This window comes from Larimichthys crocea, chromosome XXIV (genome assembly GCF_000972845.2).
Source record: "Larimichthys crocea isolate SSNF chromosome XXIV, L_crocea_2.0, whole genome shotgun sequence".
Classification (NCBI taxonomy): domain Eukaryota; kingdom Metazoa; phylum Chordata; class Actinopteri; family Sciaenidae; genus Larimichthys; species Larimichthys crocea.
In genome coordinates, this window is record NC_040034.1 from 13774789 (window position 1) to 13791944 (window position 17156).

The 17156-nt window shown below is 40.1% G+C and overlaps 1 protein-coding gene and 1 long non-coding RNA gene across 3 annotated transcripts; one reads left to right on the forward strand and one right to left on the reverse strand.

Moving 5' to 3' along the window:
- On the forward strand, positions 1-1203 carry LOC104924804 (uncharacterized). The gene is made up of 6 exons (XR_797163.3): positions 1-94; positions 184-227; positions 666-676; positions 768-833; positions 925-945; positions 1043-1203. It is a non-coding gene; the product is annotated as an uncharacterized LOC104924804 (long non-coding RNA).
- A 3995-nt stretch (positions 1204-5198) lies between these two features.
- On the reverse strand, positions 5199-16792 carry mthfd1b (methylenetetrahydrofolate dehydrogenase (NADP+ dependent) 1b). Of its 2 annotated transcripts, XM_019275147.2 has the most exons (28): positions 16621-16792; positions 14657-14741; positions 14294-14353; positions 14146-14199; positions 13895-14031; positions 13662-13762; positions 13437-13573; positions 12668-12779; positions 12450-12577; positions 12050-12147; positions 11667-11840; positions 11301-11437; positions 11173-11219; positions 10977-11084; positions 10821-10895; positions 10644-10746; positions 10485-10561; positions 10016-10156; positions 9857-9925; positions 9520-9631; positions 9272-9411; positions 8903-8944; positions 8677-8777; positions 7465-7642; positions 7195-7302; positions 6879-7031; positions 5911-6034; positions 5199-5627 (listed from the first exon to the last, which is right to left on the reverse strand). In XM_019275147.2, exons 1-27 carry the CDS (start codon positions 16656-16658, stop codon positions 5945-5947), a joined length of 2805 nt encoding a protein of 934 aa, XP_019130692.1. In that variant the 5' UTR covers positions 16659-16792; the 3' UTR covers positions 5199-5627; positions 5911-5944. The 2 variants fall into 2 exon arrangements, with proteins under 2 accessions (XP_019130692.1, XP_019130691.1); XM_019275146.2 differs by having other exon boundaries at positions 5199-6034.
- Between the last annotated feature and the right edge of the window lie 364 nt (positions 16793-17156).

Consider the following 17156-nt stretch of genomic DNA (forward strand, 5'->3'; position numbering starts at 1 on the left):
GCACTAACACACCCACATTCTTTATCTCATGGTGCCTTATAAATACAGAGTGAACACACACATTTGACACCAGTCATTTTACTTTCTACACCAGGTATGTAGCGGGTATGTTTGATTACTGCCAGAAACTTTCAAGATTCATATTCTAAAATCTTTGCTTTCATTTTTATTTTTATTTTCCAGGAAAAGTCTCGACCGCACTTGTCAACAAGACAAAATGAGTGGAGGTAAGTTTCTTTGATTTATTCTTACATATCTTAAGAAGGCTTAAAATGGTTTCTGTGCAAAAAATATAGACTAATGCCTTAGGCTGAGAATACTGCACTTTAGTGCATTGATGCAGTTACAGTGCTTGTTGTACTTCCATTTGAATGCACATATTTGAATGCATCTTCCGTATCCGAGACTAGTATATGTCAAATATCTCTTTAGGGTTTGCTCTTTGGCAGAATATCATTATTGCTTTTAAATTTTCTTAATTGTTTATTTATATTTAAATATTTTTGCTACCTTCTGTCAGTTATCCAATATGTTTTTAGGGATCATATTATATTTTTACGGTTCACATATTATAAATCACATTCTGTTTGACTTTTGGAGGAACAATCTTCCATATTCAATGCTAATTTGCACATTCTTTCTGTTTTTTTGTCTTTCCATCACAGAGGGCAAAGGGGTGAGTCATTTTGTTTCCTTACAGTTCATTAGACGTGTAAACTAACAATGCTAAAACATGTGTACTGAAAGAAGCTGTTGCCCTATATTAGGAGGAAATGCGAAACCAGAAGCCAGAGGAGGAGGAGGAGGAGAGCTCAGGATCTGAGTCAGACGGAGTAAGACATTCTTCTAATTTTTTTGCCTAACTAGATGATTCAGTAACTTTGTAGTGCTCGTGTGTTCATTTCTCATGTTTTTTCTTTACAGCAAGGAGGAAGACGTAAGAAGGTAAGAGTTTTACAACTGTTTTGATTTAAAACTATGCATCCATGTGTCTCTGTTTCAAGAAAAACAAATGTATTAATCACTGTTCTTTTGGTCACAGGAGAAAGGAAAGAAAGGAAGAGAGCATGGGAAAGAAATGAGTGGACGTGGTGGACGTGGAGGTGGAGGTGGACGTGGGAAAAATCCTTAAATCATCATGCTGTGATAGTGATTGTAAAGAATTAAATACAACGCCAATAAACTAATCTAAGACAAATGCAAGACTGGTTTATTGTTATTTACATATAATTTCAGTGGCACACTACACTACACAAACTTTTAGAGCTCTAGGTGTTTACAACTCAACAAGTGTCCAAAGCCTTGTTTTTCAAAATTTGAGGGTGGTAAACATAGTGTAGAAATATGATGATGTGGGTTTGTTCTAAATATGAACAGCTAGTTTAAAAGATGGAAAATATGACAGAGCAGGTTGTATGATGGATACAGGTTATGGTGAATAAATCAAATAAATTAAAATGAAAGGGTACTACTATACATCTTTACAGTGATGTGGATAGATATTGTCCTAAAGGTGGTGCTAGAACACAATCCATTTGACTATTTATTTGATTTATTTGAGCCTAATGCGTTTACACTTGTTGTACACTTGTTGGGAGCAGAATATCTTTACAGCTACTGACCAGATTAACATTAAGTCTAGTATGTAAGATCAAAGTCAAGATCACCAACTGAGAGTTTTTGAGTCCTGGTTGGCTTCATGTGTGCCAACTGGTTTGTACAAACTGAAATGAAAATGTGTTCCAGTAAAGTACATTATCAAGAGACATAATAAATGCCTTGAGATGGGTGAGGCCTTGTCTTAAGAGTGTCTGTGTATCCAAATCTAGTTTTAAAGGAGTACTTATTCACTTTCTTGTCAAGAGTTTGATGAGAATATTAATACCACTCACAAAATATAAAGCTGCCGTCAGCAGATGGTTATCTTAGTTTAGCTAAGAGCCAAGTCAACAGGTAACAAAATACGCAGCATAGGAAAAGCTTACCAATTAACTTGTGTGTGTAGATGTGTATGTGTAGAGCCACTGTTTGCTGTTTTCCAGGCAAGCTATACCAGCCAAGTATTACTCTCACGCCCTTAAAACACTTTTGTACACATTAAACAAATGCGATATAATTTGTTAATTCATGAGTTTTAGAGGTGCTGCCGGTTGTATCTTGTCAAAATACTCCTAAAAGGCTACCATTTTCAATTCAATTTCAATTCAATTTTATTTGTATAGCCCAAAGTCAAGTACATTTGCCTCTGAGGGCTTTACAATCTGTACAGGGAGTGACACCCTCTGTCCTTAGACCCTCGGTTCGAGTGAGGAAAAACATGTCCACAAAAACCCTTTAACAGGGAAAAAATGTGGAAGAAACCTCAGGAAGAGCCACAGAGGAGGGATCCCTCTCCCAGGATGGACAGACGTGCAATGGATGTCACGTGTACAGAAAAATCAACACAAACATATTGTACAATTACAATGACTGACAAAATGACAATGAATCACAATGAATGATAAAATGACCACAGTAGCAGATATGGTAGTAATAATGACAGTAATAATATGTGTAGTGGACGTCGTGCAGGATCACAGCAGCAGCCACAATCCACGAGAACCTGCTGGACGACAGAGCACAGAAACTCCGGGGAAGTTTGGTTAGTAACATGCATTAATGAGACACGTCCACAGATGGAGAGTTTCAGTTTCTTTCTGATATGTTGCATATTTCAAATTGTGTCTGTAATTAGATCATAAGGGTGTATCCCAGCACAGAAAACCTGAACACAGTGCACAGTGAATGGCAGGAATGGTGGTGTTAATGGAGGTCCAGGAGCTAACACGACCACGTTCACGGTTTCCATGGAATGATTCCTGATTTCTTTGATGACTGCTGACCTTTCTGCAGCACAACCAACTTAAACAGAGTGTGCTAAATATTTCACAATAGGCATTTCTATAAGAAATTTACATGAGCATCAGATGCTTTGACTTTAATTACACAGAGGCCTTTCCTCTTAAGACAATCTGTGCAATTGCTAATCCACAAACTTAACTAACTTTTCTCCATGATGAGCTGCTCAGTGTCAGTGTCTCAGTTGTGGAAAGTCTGATCTCATTCCTTACTGATGGTCTGACACACTTGACATCAGGTGTGTTTATGTTTTGTTTGTTTGAATGACCGTGTTAACAGCATGATATTCACCTACATCATAGCTTCCTCTCTCACCAGGTTTCAGGGCACATGTGAAGCACTTGAGCACGCTTGAGACTGATCTTGGTGCGCTTGGTAAAGGGTTCAGGATTCATGGAGGGCGAGTGCCTCTGACATTCTGTAGGGAATACTGTTTAAAGTTTCTCTACACAGCCTTGCATTAAAATATTCAGAACATCAACTCAACATCAACTGTTTTCCTGCTGGCAGAGAAGCTTCTGTTTAATCCGAGTTCAAACCCCCCAGTTATCAAAATACACAATAAATGTAGAGGACTCACGCTCACATGTGTTTTGGTTTTGTCCTCGAATTGTACAGTTTTGGGATGATGTTCATGACTATCATATTCCTATCAGTTGTAGTATTGTACTTTGTACTTTTTACTTCACAGATATGAAGAGAAGATGGATTTCTGTAAAAAAACAACATCCTGCTGGCAGCTGTCAAAAAATGAAATGGGAAAGTTGGTGACAACAGGACAGTGGATCTGAAGATTACATGGCAGCTGATTCTTCTATATTACATGTCTCATTAATGCATGTTACTAACTAAACTACTTCCCTGGAGTTTCTGTGCTCTATCGTCCAGCAGGTTCTCGTGGATCGTGGCTGCTGCTGTGGTCCTGCACGACGTCCACTACACATATTACTACTGTCATTATTGCTACCATACCACTGCTGGACTGCCGCTGTGCATCAGTGTCTCTCCATCTCTATCACAGTTTCCACTGCCACCTTTTTTCACTGTTAAAATGTTTTTTTGTGGGCAAGTTTTTCCTCACTCGAACCGAGGGTCAAAGGACGGAGGGTGTCACTCCCTGTACAGATTGTAAAGCCCTCCGAGGCAAATGTACTTTGTGACTTTGGGCTATACAAATAAAATCTGATTTGATTTGATATTCTTCTTTTTTTGGTAATATGTTTTCTTAATTTGTTTTAAAATGTGCACCACTGAAGTATATCATCTGTGCATTATGACATATTCTTGTGGTCACCTGGTGAATATGAACTTCTGATTACATGGCAGCTGATTCTTCTGTTTTATTTTGTGTTTTTCTTTTATTCTCTTTTTTGTGTGTATACAAATAATGTGTTAAAAAACCCAAATACTCAGTTTATGTCCACTTGTCCACAGTTTGTCACACTGATAAACCATCTGTTATTGTTTCACAACAGACAGTTGGTGCATCACTGAGTCACTCTCATTCAAGGCAAAATGCTGATTAGACCTTTCTGAACACTGAACTATTTCTATCAATTAACTTATGTCGGTTGAAAATAATATGCCTGCCCCACACCTGTTATTATCTCTGTATAGTTCCCTTATTGCCACTCCATAGCACTTCATGTGACACACCTTTGAATGTGCCTGAGGTATTCAACTGGGCACATTGGTTTCCATAGTGATGCATTGATTGACGAGTTGCACGATGCAAGAAAGGCCCGGCCACTTTCATGCCAGTGAACTGTCACTCTAAGAAGATATTTAATTAAATAATTTATGATGTTTGGATGTAAAACATTTTCTACATTAATCTGTTCTGAGAAGTCACAATGCCTCAGTAAACATTTGTGCCGTGTGAAAGAAAAAGTTCCTAGCATGCTGTACTCGCCTTCATTTCTGTTGAATGAGTCATTGTCAGGGTTGTACAACCACCACCTCTCAAAATAGATAAATGACTACTACTACTATAAAATTATTTTATAAGATTTATTTTTGACATACGTCATAGTTTTGTGCAGGAAAATGTACTCAAAATGATGTCCTGAAAGTCTCCTGTGCAGTATTAAAGTGTCATGGTGCATATTTTTCATATAATAAAAAGCTTGTACACGCTCAGAGCGAGAAGCTTTGAGTTCATCATCCTGAACGGAGGCAATAATAAAACTCATATTGCCTGCGAAGAAAAATATGAAATGATAAGACCAACATCGAATTTTGCTTTCTAAGAACAGATTTGATAAGTACAGAAAAAAAAAAAGAAAAATGAAAAGAGTTGATATGTGGCTTTCCATCAAGGACACTTTATTCGATCTTTTCTGACAGAAAAGTGGATTTACAGCATGACAGTTCAGTTTCGCAGCAGTGATGATAGCGTCAGCAGTGGCGTTTTAGAAATATTTAATGCAGGACAAGCAAAACAGAAACTCTGGCAATGCTCTCCAGATTGCTCAAAAAAAAATGACAAAAAGTATAAAACATTTTGTAATTTTTTTTTTTATATATATAAATTTTCAATATGTATCCCAAAAGGTACACATAATTCATTGGATTGTTAAAGATTCTCCTGTTGTAGTGAACACAAAATATAAACAAGTAGTGGATACAAAACTCCAGATCTGCCACTCAAACAGTGTAGACAGGCTCATCATTGTCATCATGAAATTCAAGCAGGACTTGTTTATGTGTAGCGAGTGTTGTACCTGAAACTGAAACAATTGTCAATATGGCACTTGCTTTTTCGCAAAGAGGGAACCTCAGAAGTATAAACTGTTCTTTGATTAATTAAGTTCACAGATTTACTCACCAGCAGCGTTTCAGGCAAAGCAAATCAATTATTTACAGATCTCAGTGTCTGAGCTCAAGGCGCTTCCAGTTAATAGTACATCACATTTCATTAAGGCTCAGTCTGGAGGGGTGTTAAGCTATGTCTATACAGTGGGGAGGAATATAAGGGTAAGATATGAACAGCCATCTGTATGTCTTAAGTACCTCGTTTAACCATCATACAGTGCAGAGCCACGATTCAAAAGAGCCCGTTGACCTGTTCAGTTTCAGGGTCTAGGTCAATGTCATAGAAACAAGGCCTGGTGGGCAGACCGGGGATCGTCGGCATCTGTGAGGAATGGCAAGAGAAAGCAGTTTTTTTTTTTCAATGGGAGACGCGCAAACAACACGAACTCAAACAACTTCTGCACAGACACGTGATGAATTTTAAGTCATGACATTGAAGCCCATTGAAAATTAGCAATATACCATTTCTTGTACAGCACTATCAGAATTAGAGCTGAAGGTACTTAATTGATTTGTTAAATCGATGTAACTATTTTTTTTTTTTATAACTGACTAATTATTTAAGTCAATTACTGTATGTAAAAAAATAAAAATGCTGGTTTTAGGGTTTCAAATGTGAAGATTTGATTGACTTTGTCAAATATGGTTGGATTCATGGCTTGTACCACACTTTTAATAGTTTGGGTTGTAATTCTGTGTTTTGTTTTGTGTCTGTTTTATGTATGCTGTATCCAGGACTTCTTTGAAAAATACATTTCCTGGTTAAAAAGAAATGTTAAATTAAAATATAATAACGCCAAAATGAATGGGTAACTTCTGTATTTTTCATTCTGGACCTTATATTAGTTTTGAATTTGTTTACAGCACTTTACCTAGACTTTACTTTGTTGTAGAATACTATATAGTATGGCCACTGTTTGCACAGACTAATCACAGTGGTGAGGGTTTGCTCCAAAGACAACAATGTGTAATGCTGTGTTTTTGTTATGTAAATGAAGAGACAGTTGAGCAGCACAAGTCATGATTTGTTTTCAATAATAGTATTCTGCTCTACAAGAAAGACAGATAATAAAGGCGTGTTCGTAGTAGTGCGGTTTGATTAGTCATACTCTAAAGCATCCAAGAGGTGAATCGGCTGCAAAACTTTGGAAAGGAGTTGTTCTTACCGTGCCAACCAGCGGGAAAAGAAAACCAGAGCCCACACTGGCTCGGATGTCTCTGATTGGCAGGATGAACCCTGTGGGCACACCCTTTTTGTCTGCCTCGTGAGACAGTGACAGGTGAGTCTTCGCCATGCAGATTGGCAGACTGCCAAAACCCTGAGGGACAGGTTGGGACAAATAAAAATGGGTTAAACCTTTTACCAAGGCCTATTCAAGCATTCGGTGTCCAATTATGATGATTATCCACTGACAGTGGAAGTCAAAAAACAGGCCCGACAAGACAGATGAAAGAAACAAAAAGACTATGGGAGATGCTGACCTGTTTGGTGTAGAGCTCCACCTTGTGTTGAGCCTCTGGAAGAAGCTCTATATCATCAGCTCCGTAGATCTTTTGGGCGATTATTCGAATTTTATCAGCGATGGGGAGCTAGAGAGGAATGACAAATAGACACTCTAAGATGAAAACATTATCTTTTATCTTCAGTGTGGCTGATATCTTTAGAGACAAAATAATATAGTAAACATACACATTACCTTAGACAACTCTAATGAACTGCAAAAAGAAAAACAGAAAATGTGATGGCTATACCTCCAAATCATAGAGGAACTTGAATTTGCTGGGGGTCTCAGAGGCTCTCTGGACAGCCTGACCGAGGGCCACCGCACCGGCTCCACCTTCGGCCCAGAGGGAGCAGCGCACAGCGTCGAAGGCTCCAGCAGCTTTGGCCATTTTGCAAACCAAGTCCAGCTCAGTCTCGGTGTCTGTCCTGCAGGACAACAAAAGGCATTAGAGCTGAACAGACACAGAAACTTCCATTGAAAGGGGAAGGAAGTAGAAACACACTGAAAATAACTCTAACTATAATCAAATATACATTTATGTCACTATTTATCACCTTATTTCTTTATTGACACAATAACTTTCTGTCTCTGTAATATTTTCCTGTTACTTCTACTCAGCCACCCAAACCAAAAACACCATCATAAAGAAAATAACTGAAAATAGATTCAGTCAATTGTGATACTCCATTCCTGATTTGGTCACAATCATTGATTTTTTTTGTTCACTGATGAATCAAAGTCCCATTTCACTTTTAGTCTCCACCAACTCCTGAAGAAAATATATGGCTAACTTTGCCTGTCTGCTTTACTGTGCCAGGCAGGTAGTGTATATAATATATACCTATATACCTACCTATATAGTATAGTAGGTTTATAAGAGTTTTTTCACTGAAAACAGCTGATGCAATATGGAAGAATCATCCAATCTTTATTCAAGAGCGTAGATTTTCAGTTTGAGAGCATGATTTCTCCTTCTCCTCAGACTTATTCTCCTCGTGGTTCAAACACACATTTTGAAAGAAAGCAGCAGAAATCTGAGTGCGAGCACAAAATCTGAGCATGAGAAGGAGAAATCATGCTCTCAAACTGAAAAATCTATGCTCTTGAATAAACACAGGATAATTCTTCCATAATGCAAACAACTCAAATGAGGTGAGAGTGAAAAAACAAACAAACAAACAAACAAACAAACAAACAAACAGTGATGTTATGGGCCCCAAAACCAAAACAATAAGCTAAAAGTTGCTAAAACGCTCCATAGAGCTGAGAGGAAAGTGGTTGATAAGTCCCTGTGGGATTCATCACTACAGAGAACCTTTTCACATTACAGTCCTTTGATTCATTATTAATAGAAAATATGTATTACTGCAGCTTTAAACAAAATAAAAAAACAAATCTGTACGTTTGTGGTGGTATAGTCTTTTTTTTTTTTTTTACTGTGTCGTCATCCATCACTTACTTGAAACCATTGACAGCCACCACCACTGGCACGCCAAAGTGCTGTGCATTTTCTATCTGCTTCCTCATGTTGCTGCAGCCCTTCTCCAGCAACTCAAGGTTCTACATGTGGGTTCACATAAATACAGTTAAAAATAAGCTTATGAGAAGGTAGACAATAGCAGCAATTCTCACACAAATGTTTAATGTGGATGACCACGTTTTGCCAGGCTGCTGTAATACATTACCTCATTGATGTATTCCTTAGGCAGTGGCATCCCAGCAGAGACCTAAACAAAAAGAAATAATGTTCTCACTAAATCTTATATAAAAAGAGGCTTGACAGATTTGAATTGTTTTTCCTCAGCTGCTTGCTTCAGGGTTATTAACAATCTAATTGTTGTGAAATGAAAATATGTACGCTCTTATCACTCTGTGACGATCAGTAATTACACTCACACTCTGGGGTTGAGAGAGACACAGATGTTGTATTTAGAGCTCACATCGGAGAAATGAAAACATCATGAACAATTAGAAATGAATCTAAAAATAAAAAGCACTGAAGTAATTATCTTGTCAATAGACTGTTGAGGAAAAAAAAAAAATAAAATAATCACCGTTGGTCCTCCTCCGTGCATCTTCAGGGCTCGGACAGTGGCCACCAGCACCACCACGTGGGGTCTCAGGCCTGAGTAGCGGCACTTGATGTTGAAGAACTTCTCCATGCCAATGTCAGCACCAAATCCTGCCTCAGTCACTGTTGACAACAGAAGAACAGCTGTCAGGAACACTGAGTAAAATCAGGTTACATCACTTCAACAAAACAATCTACTATGGCACTGCAGTACCAGATCATGGTACTTACCCACAAAGCCCTCCGGTCCAACTAGCTTCAAAGCTATTTTATCTGCCAAGATGGAGGAGTTGCCATGGGCGATGTTGGCAAACGGGCCGGCATGGACAAACACAGGGTTTCCCTGCAGATTCAGACGACTCACATGTGACACAAAACCCATAACTCAAGGCAATGTCATCGTTCTGATGCGCAGCCAGGTTTGGATAATTGAAAAACAAACCAAGCTACTTTAAATCCTCAAGCTTTGAAACACACATGTTCATAACCCGGTTTAATATCTAAAGTGTTCTTACTCACACTCTTTTGGTTTGTAAAGTTTTTAGGCTAGCGTCTATGTTTCACCTACCTCCAAGGTCTGCATCAGGTTTGGCTTGATAGCATCCTTCATCAGCACAGCAAGAGCACCGCTCACACCCTGTAGAGAAAAACGTTCCATTATAACAACTTTGTTTCCACAATACTTATATAGACAATCCAGTAATGAAAGCAGCTTCTAAGCACTGACCAGGTCCTCAGTGGTGATGGGATCCCCGCTCCGGCTAGTGGCCACGACCATCTTGGTCAGACGCTGACGCATGTCCTCCAGACTGCTGGTAAGGGCGAGCACCGCCATGATTTCACTAGCCACCGTGATGTCAAACTGGGCCTGGAGGACAGAGAGAGAGAGAGCATGTCCTTTTATCATCAACAACAATGCGTCTAACTGATTTCAAAGAGGGTACATTAGGTTTACAAGCAGAAAAGATGAACAGAATTACATTTGCTCTTAGAAACTTTGCCTTTATGATCTGATTAACTACTACATGTGGATGTTTTTATGTATCTAGAATCTTTCAAATGGTGTGTGTTGCACTTCTACCTGCCATCCTAAAACATGCCTTTTTTCATACAACCACTAGGAGGAGCCAAAGATATTTCCCAACATTATGGCTTTTACAGATTAAGAACCAGCTTTGTGGATCTTATCGCTTTACCTCTCTCGTGTATCCTTTTTCAGTTGGTGACTGGCCGATCGTGATCTTCCTCAGGAATCGATCGTTGGTATCCAACACTGGATTGACACATGAGCATATTATCAGTTACAGTACATACTGCAGGTTTAATGAGGCAGGCGATGTCTCGGGTGTTCGTACCTCTCTGCCAGGTGACAGAGCTCGGGTCCATGTCCAGGCGGGCAAAGCGGGTGATCTCTTCTTCAGTCAGAGTGGAGGGATCAGTCTTTTCTATGCCTAGTTTCTAAATGAATACAGAAAAATGTTAGCAGTGAACTACTCTCTGGGATGAGTTAAGTCTGTGACACGATCACTTACTTTCAGTCTGTTGATCTGGATTGGTGAGAACTTCCTCTCTCCTCCACTGAGTGGGACCAAGCGGTTATACAGAGCCTGAGGATGCATACAGAGAGAAACATAAAGTCGCAGTTCAATATTTACTTGAAAAATCTGTCTGACATCTGGAGTACCCACCTTGTCAGTTTGTGTTGACTCGTGGAATATGCGGGCGTCGATGGCAGCAGCCACCAGATTGTTGGCAGCCGTGATGGCATGAATGTCACCGGTGAGGTGGAGGTTGAACTACAACGAACAGACTCGTTAATTAAATGCAGTCCTGCTTTTGTAGTTTCATACAAGTGACATAGTTTTCTATGCAGTAGTGCTGTACCTCTTCCATAGGAATGACCTGAGAGTACCCACCTCCTGCGGCACCACCTGTAGAGAGAAGACAGAACTACATTCATATACTTGCACAGGACTTAAAATAAAATACAACCTGAGCTTACCAAAGCTTACCTTTAATGCCGAAGGTGGGTCCCTGAGAGGGCTGTCGGACACAAGCAAACACGTTGAGCTTCATGTGAGCTCCCAGCGCCTGGACCAGACCAATGGTGGTGGTGCTCTTTCCTTCACCAAGAGGGGTGGGTGTGATGCTGCAGATAGAAATATTTTGTCAGCAGGGCCTGAAGTGGACTAATTTGAGTACCAAATGACCATAATTGTTGACTTTGACAGATAAATCAGGGTGGGAAGTAGTAGTAGCAGTAATAGCAATTGACATAATTCAGTCTATTACTTTGGTGGTCAATTTCTGTAACTTAACCAGCTCTTGGCAGGTAAAAAATGGTACAGTAAAAGTAGATAAAAGCGCTGACAGCATACCCGGTGACCACCACATATTTGCCGTCTGGCTGGGCCTGCATGCGCTTCATGATACTCAGCTGGACCTTGGCCTTAGTCTTTCCATAGAGCTCGACTTCATCAGAGAGCAGGCCCACCTCTCTCGCTAGATGGTCGATGGACTTTGGCACACAGGAGCGAGAAATCACAATATCGCTGTCGAGGCAACACAGAAAAAATATATATATATAAACGTTTTCATCTGAGTGAAGGACTAAAAGACAAAAAGTACATTCAGAGAGTTCTAACATGAGGCAGTAAATAAAGCAGCTCGGCTTGAATGTGGATTATTGAATTTAACAAATGCCTCAGTGACAAGTTAACAGAGCACATGACTAAAAGAAGGGGAAGATATGGAAACAAACCTCGGCACAGGCTTCTGGAGGTCGAGTTGGGTGTAAGAAATTTTCCACTTCCCTGGTTGATGACTCTCCAGGAAGCGCTTTGCGCTCAACACTGTGTTCTACACACACACACACACACACACACACACACACACACACACACACACAGTCATTTAATAATAAGTCACATAATAAGTACACCAAAATGTCAGATGATTTAGCTGCTGTGAAAATTCAATTGCTGCGAAATTGTGGCAAATCACAACAAAATAACGGACAGTATAAATCATGTATTAAAAACCTTAACACTGATATGTCTGGTCTGATATGATACATACAAAACCTAACCCGTTGTTAGAAAGCTGAATTAATGCAAACATCAAGTTTAGTCCTGGATTCACTCTCCACAGATGGACCTTACCGCCATCAGCATGGCCACAGTCATGGGTCCCACACCACCGGGCACAGGGGTGATGAAGCCAGCCTGCTCCTTGGCTGAGGCGTAGTGGACGTCACCCACCACCCGCTTACCACTTGCTTTAGTGTCATCTGAAAGACACGAAGAGAAACTTTCTTGTAAATACCATAAGAGTTACTTCAGACTATAGACTTAAAAGCCTCAGGAGTGCAGAGTCCAACCTGGAATGTGGTTGATGCCACAGTCGATGACTACAGCACCCTTCTTTATCCACTCTCCTTTCACCATCTCGGCTTTCCCGATACCGACAACCAGGATGTCTGCTTTGCCCACCTGAACGAAAACAAAGATGGACAATAAAAGATGTGTAACAATAATGCTAGGCTAGGTGAACATTAATATTCTGAGACTTTTCACACACATACCAGGCAAGAAATGTTACTGTTTATGGCACAAGATGGCAGCAGATATCTTGTTTATGGAGTTTCAATCAACAGGTTAGATGAAGTATTGTTAATTAGTGGATAAAAACAGTTTATTATATTCTCATGTATAAATTTCACCCATTACAAAAAATCAATATAACGACGAGGAGCATTGGTGGAGCTGAGGCGGGTCAAATGAAGTCTGACAGCTCAAACAAGCCACCTGTGATGGCACCTAGCTGTCACCTAAATTGATCATGTTTTAATTATGCATAACTTTAAGCCTTAATTAATTTAAATGGAGAATTTATATTAAAATTTTGCCTCTGTACAGTCATCATGAGCAGTCTGTAGAGACCAAACCATTTTTTGTACCAGGCTGTAAACATGTTTATTTCTTTTGCGAGAGTTGGTCATTTCAACCTTAAGAACAGTTTTTGGCATTTCCACGTTGGCTTCATTTGCCAGGTACAGAAGTTGCCTCTCGGCAGGCACATAATGGCTGAGATGGGAATACGATGCTAGAGTCTAGACTGTGTTTCTGTGTTGGGTGGAGGTCATGTACCTCTCCAGGGAGATCTGCGGTTTTAGAGTGGCAGGTGGTGACAGTGGCGTGGTTCCACAGTAGTAGGTCATGCATCGGTGCGCCCACAATCTTACTGCGACCGATCACTACAGCTCTCTTCCCTGCCACAGACACACCTGTAGAGAAGCAGTCGATCCAGAAATTAATTCTGACCTGACTCAGTTATTTCATTTTTTAGTTGGTAGTAGATGCTTTAGTGTTTACCAGTCTGTCTGATCAACTCCATGCAGCCATTTGGTGTGCAGGGGATGAAGCAGTCACCCAGATCGCCACGAGAGAGCTTCCCTGCATTTATGCTGGTCAGTCTGTGCATGGACCAGAACAAAGTGAATATGCAAATTAAAGATGTCCAATAATTAAAATTATCCAAGTGATAATTAACAACTGATTTAAAAAGAGGGACAGAACCCTGATCTTTAGGTTATGTCTGTGCCTACCCGTCTACATCCTTCTCTGGGGCCACGGCGTTGGTGACCTTCTCCGTGTCCATCTTGTGGATTGAGTCTAATGGCAGCTGCACGATGAGGCCGTGGACAGCTGAGTTCTCATTCACCTCTGTGATGCTGTGAAGAACCTACAGACAGACAGAGGGTCTTTAATTTCTCAGGTACCTTCACGTAATCTATGTTTTGTTATGGCAACAATAGCATCTGAATGATAAAAGGTAATATTTCAAATCCATTCTCACCTCCTCCTCTGTTGCAGTCTTGGGAAGTCTCATATGTGTGGCATTTATTCCAATCTGCGGACGCAGAAGAAAAGAATAAGCCAGGCATTAGGGCTGATTGCAAACACATACAGTTAAAGTGTGGCGCATGTCTTTTTTTTATTTTTACTTCTGCTGCTGCCTTCAACTTCATGCTGATGTACAGATTTGAATCATCGCGGTCTCCAACCTGCAAAGACACAAAGCATGACTTTAGCTGGCTTGTATGAAAGAATATGCCTTCTACCATGCAGATACATATGTGAGGACCACAGAGCACTTGCATTAAAGTCTCCATATACAAGTAGAACACATTTATACTCTCTGAATTCATGGAAGCGACCACAACAGGCACGCACAGGTGCAAAAACCTTACCTGCTAACCACCTCCAGGAGAAGGCGATAAAAAAGCACATGGAAAAATAAGCTAATAAAAAAAAAAGTGAAAATGTTCCCCATATGCACATAGAAACGGTTCCTATATTACACTTACCTGTAAAACCACTAGACCGGGTCTGAAGTTGGGGTCCCGAAGCTTCATCTGCTCTACATCCTTCTTCAGGCGCTCCCTCACCTGGCTGAGAACAACAGAATAAAACCCAACTGGTCATTTTAATCTTCAGGTGTACCATTAAAAAGGAAATGGACAGGGCCAAAACATTCCTTTCCCCTGTAATGGTTACAGATTTTGCACCCAGCCATCTGGCTATCTCATTGTGAAGTTGGTAATCATTTTCCAATCCGCAGACATAAATGAGACGATCAGAGCGAGTCCGCTTGGCAGAAGAAGATTCTTATCACTGGTCTTTGTCTTTGATTTATCATTTAATAGTTCAGGTTATAGCTGTTATCTGTTACCCAAACACACAGATTCGGAATACAACTGATAAATTCAAAGACAAGACGGGGTGAGTGACACAAAGTTACTTGACTTTAACTCATAGCAATTAAAATCTATTTTAAGATGCATCGCGTCTGTCTGAACAAAGCTCAACCCTGACTGCGTTTCTTTTGTCTTCTACTCACACAAAATACGCTTTATTGATCTCATCATTACTCAAAAAACTCTTAACTGATAATCGTGTTTAAAACAGTGTCTTTGTGCATAACATGAACTTCACTGGCAGAGATGATGGAATACACCATGTGATTACTATTGATTACGGATGCATGACACAATGGAGTGATACCAATTTAAACTACCTTTCAAGTAACCTCAGAGTGTTTTTGCCCTTTTGACCTTGCAAGATTAAAATTCAACCAAAAGGTTTGCCCAAATCTTAACATCTTCAAGTCCTGTTTACAACATCAGACACTCCAAAGGCAATAACAGGAAAATACCTGCTATATTGCTTTTTAAATTATGCACCAAAGAGGTCATTAAAGGCTTTCGTTCAAAATATAGACTGTGCCCAAACATCATAAAACCATGATATCATGATAAGATTCGGCATAACAACAATCCCAATCACAATGACAGCTGATAAAACATCAACTAGGACTATATTCCTATAAACATAATTTCCACCTGTGTGTCAATCTTGCCAACACTTTTGGATAAGAGGTTGTAAAAAAAACTACATTTCCGGAAAGGCAGAGACAAAGTATGTCAGCAGCTTTTTGTCAAGACAGATAATGAATGCAAATCCTCTGCAGATCTGTGAAGAGGCTCTTACGTTGCATACAATAATTTAACTAATGAGAGCAGTGAGGGGCAGTTAACAGGGTGCAGGCTGTCATGTCTTGTGACAAGCACATGCAGCTAAATGTCCTGCACTTTGTTGTCTCTTTTCCAATTAGGCCAAGATTTTTTTTTTTGGAAATAAGCCAAAAGTTGGATTCATTCATTTAAACAAACAATGAACCCATCTGAAATTATTGAGCGGTTTTTGCCAGCCTCATCACTGCTAGGACCCTGGACCAATAGTGCAAAGATCATATCCATATCACACCACCACCACCATCACAGCTTCTTACATAATCCTGCAAGATTTGCAATGATTCACTCCAGAGTTTTCCTACATTACGGATTGCCACTAAATTATAAACAATCACAAGTCAGTGCATTTTAGTGTGAACACATTTAGACTCCCACACAAATGTAAGGAGACACGTTTCTCATGCACCTTGAGAAAACGGTGATTCCTCAGCTTATTATGCAGATTGCACAACAAAGAATTGGCAGCACACATTCACGTGGACAGCGTCACGTCACCAATTCAAACTTCAAGTTATGAAATCTGCTGCAGGTACAGACAAAAGCTGCATGCAAAATGTGCATAAGACTGGTATCACGTACAGAAACTTATTCACCACGTTAACTTTAGCTGTGAAGTCACTCAAATGACTAGTTAGCTGTCTAGTTAGCCAGGTGCACAGACACGTTGCCTCAAGTTGGTTATACCTGCTCTGCTATCTGTGCATGAATGAACGTGCTGGAGGAAATCTTAAACTTACGCTGAAACCTCTTTGCCACTTATGATTTGAGCTGACATCTTTTGGTCCTGGTGGTCCGCGGTCTTAGGTGTCTGGGTGCACGCTCACTGCCTGACAAGAAGAGAGGAGCGTGGTGAGCACTGACTAAAACTTAAGTTTAGAGGAAAAAGCGTCGGAGTCGACGTAAACGACGCAGGCTCCGTTTACAAACCGAGTGCTAACGCTCTAAATCGGCGTATTAACTTTGAGGAATAGCGTTATAACGTTGAACGTAGCGTGGGGCGTGAGCATGAGGGCGGGGCTACTGCCGAACTGTCAACTCTGACAGCCAATCATATACTTACTATAAACCGTTATCAGGCGCTCACAACCAATCGCGTCACGAGTTGGATAGGGTGGGCTAATGGGCGGGATTTCAGAGGGCAGCGCTGTATTTACACAACGCTGATAAATCATATTAATTATATTAACCGTTAAGAAAAACAGCAGTGTTTACGCGACAAGAAAAGAGGAGCTCGGCGAGTACTGACAAAACTTAAGTCAAGTGGGAAAAAAAA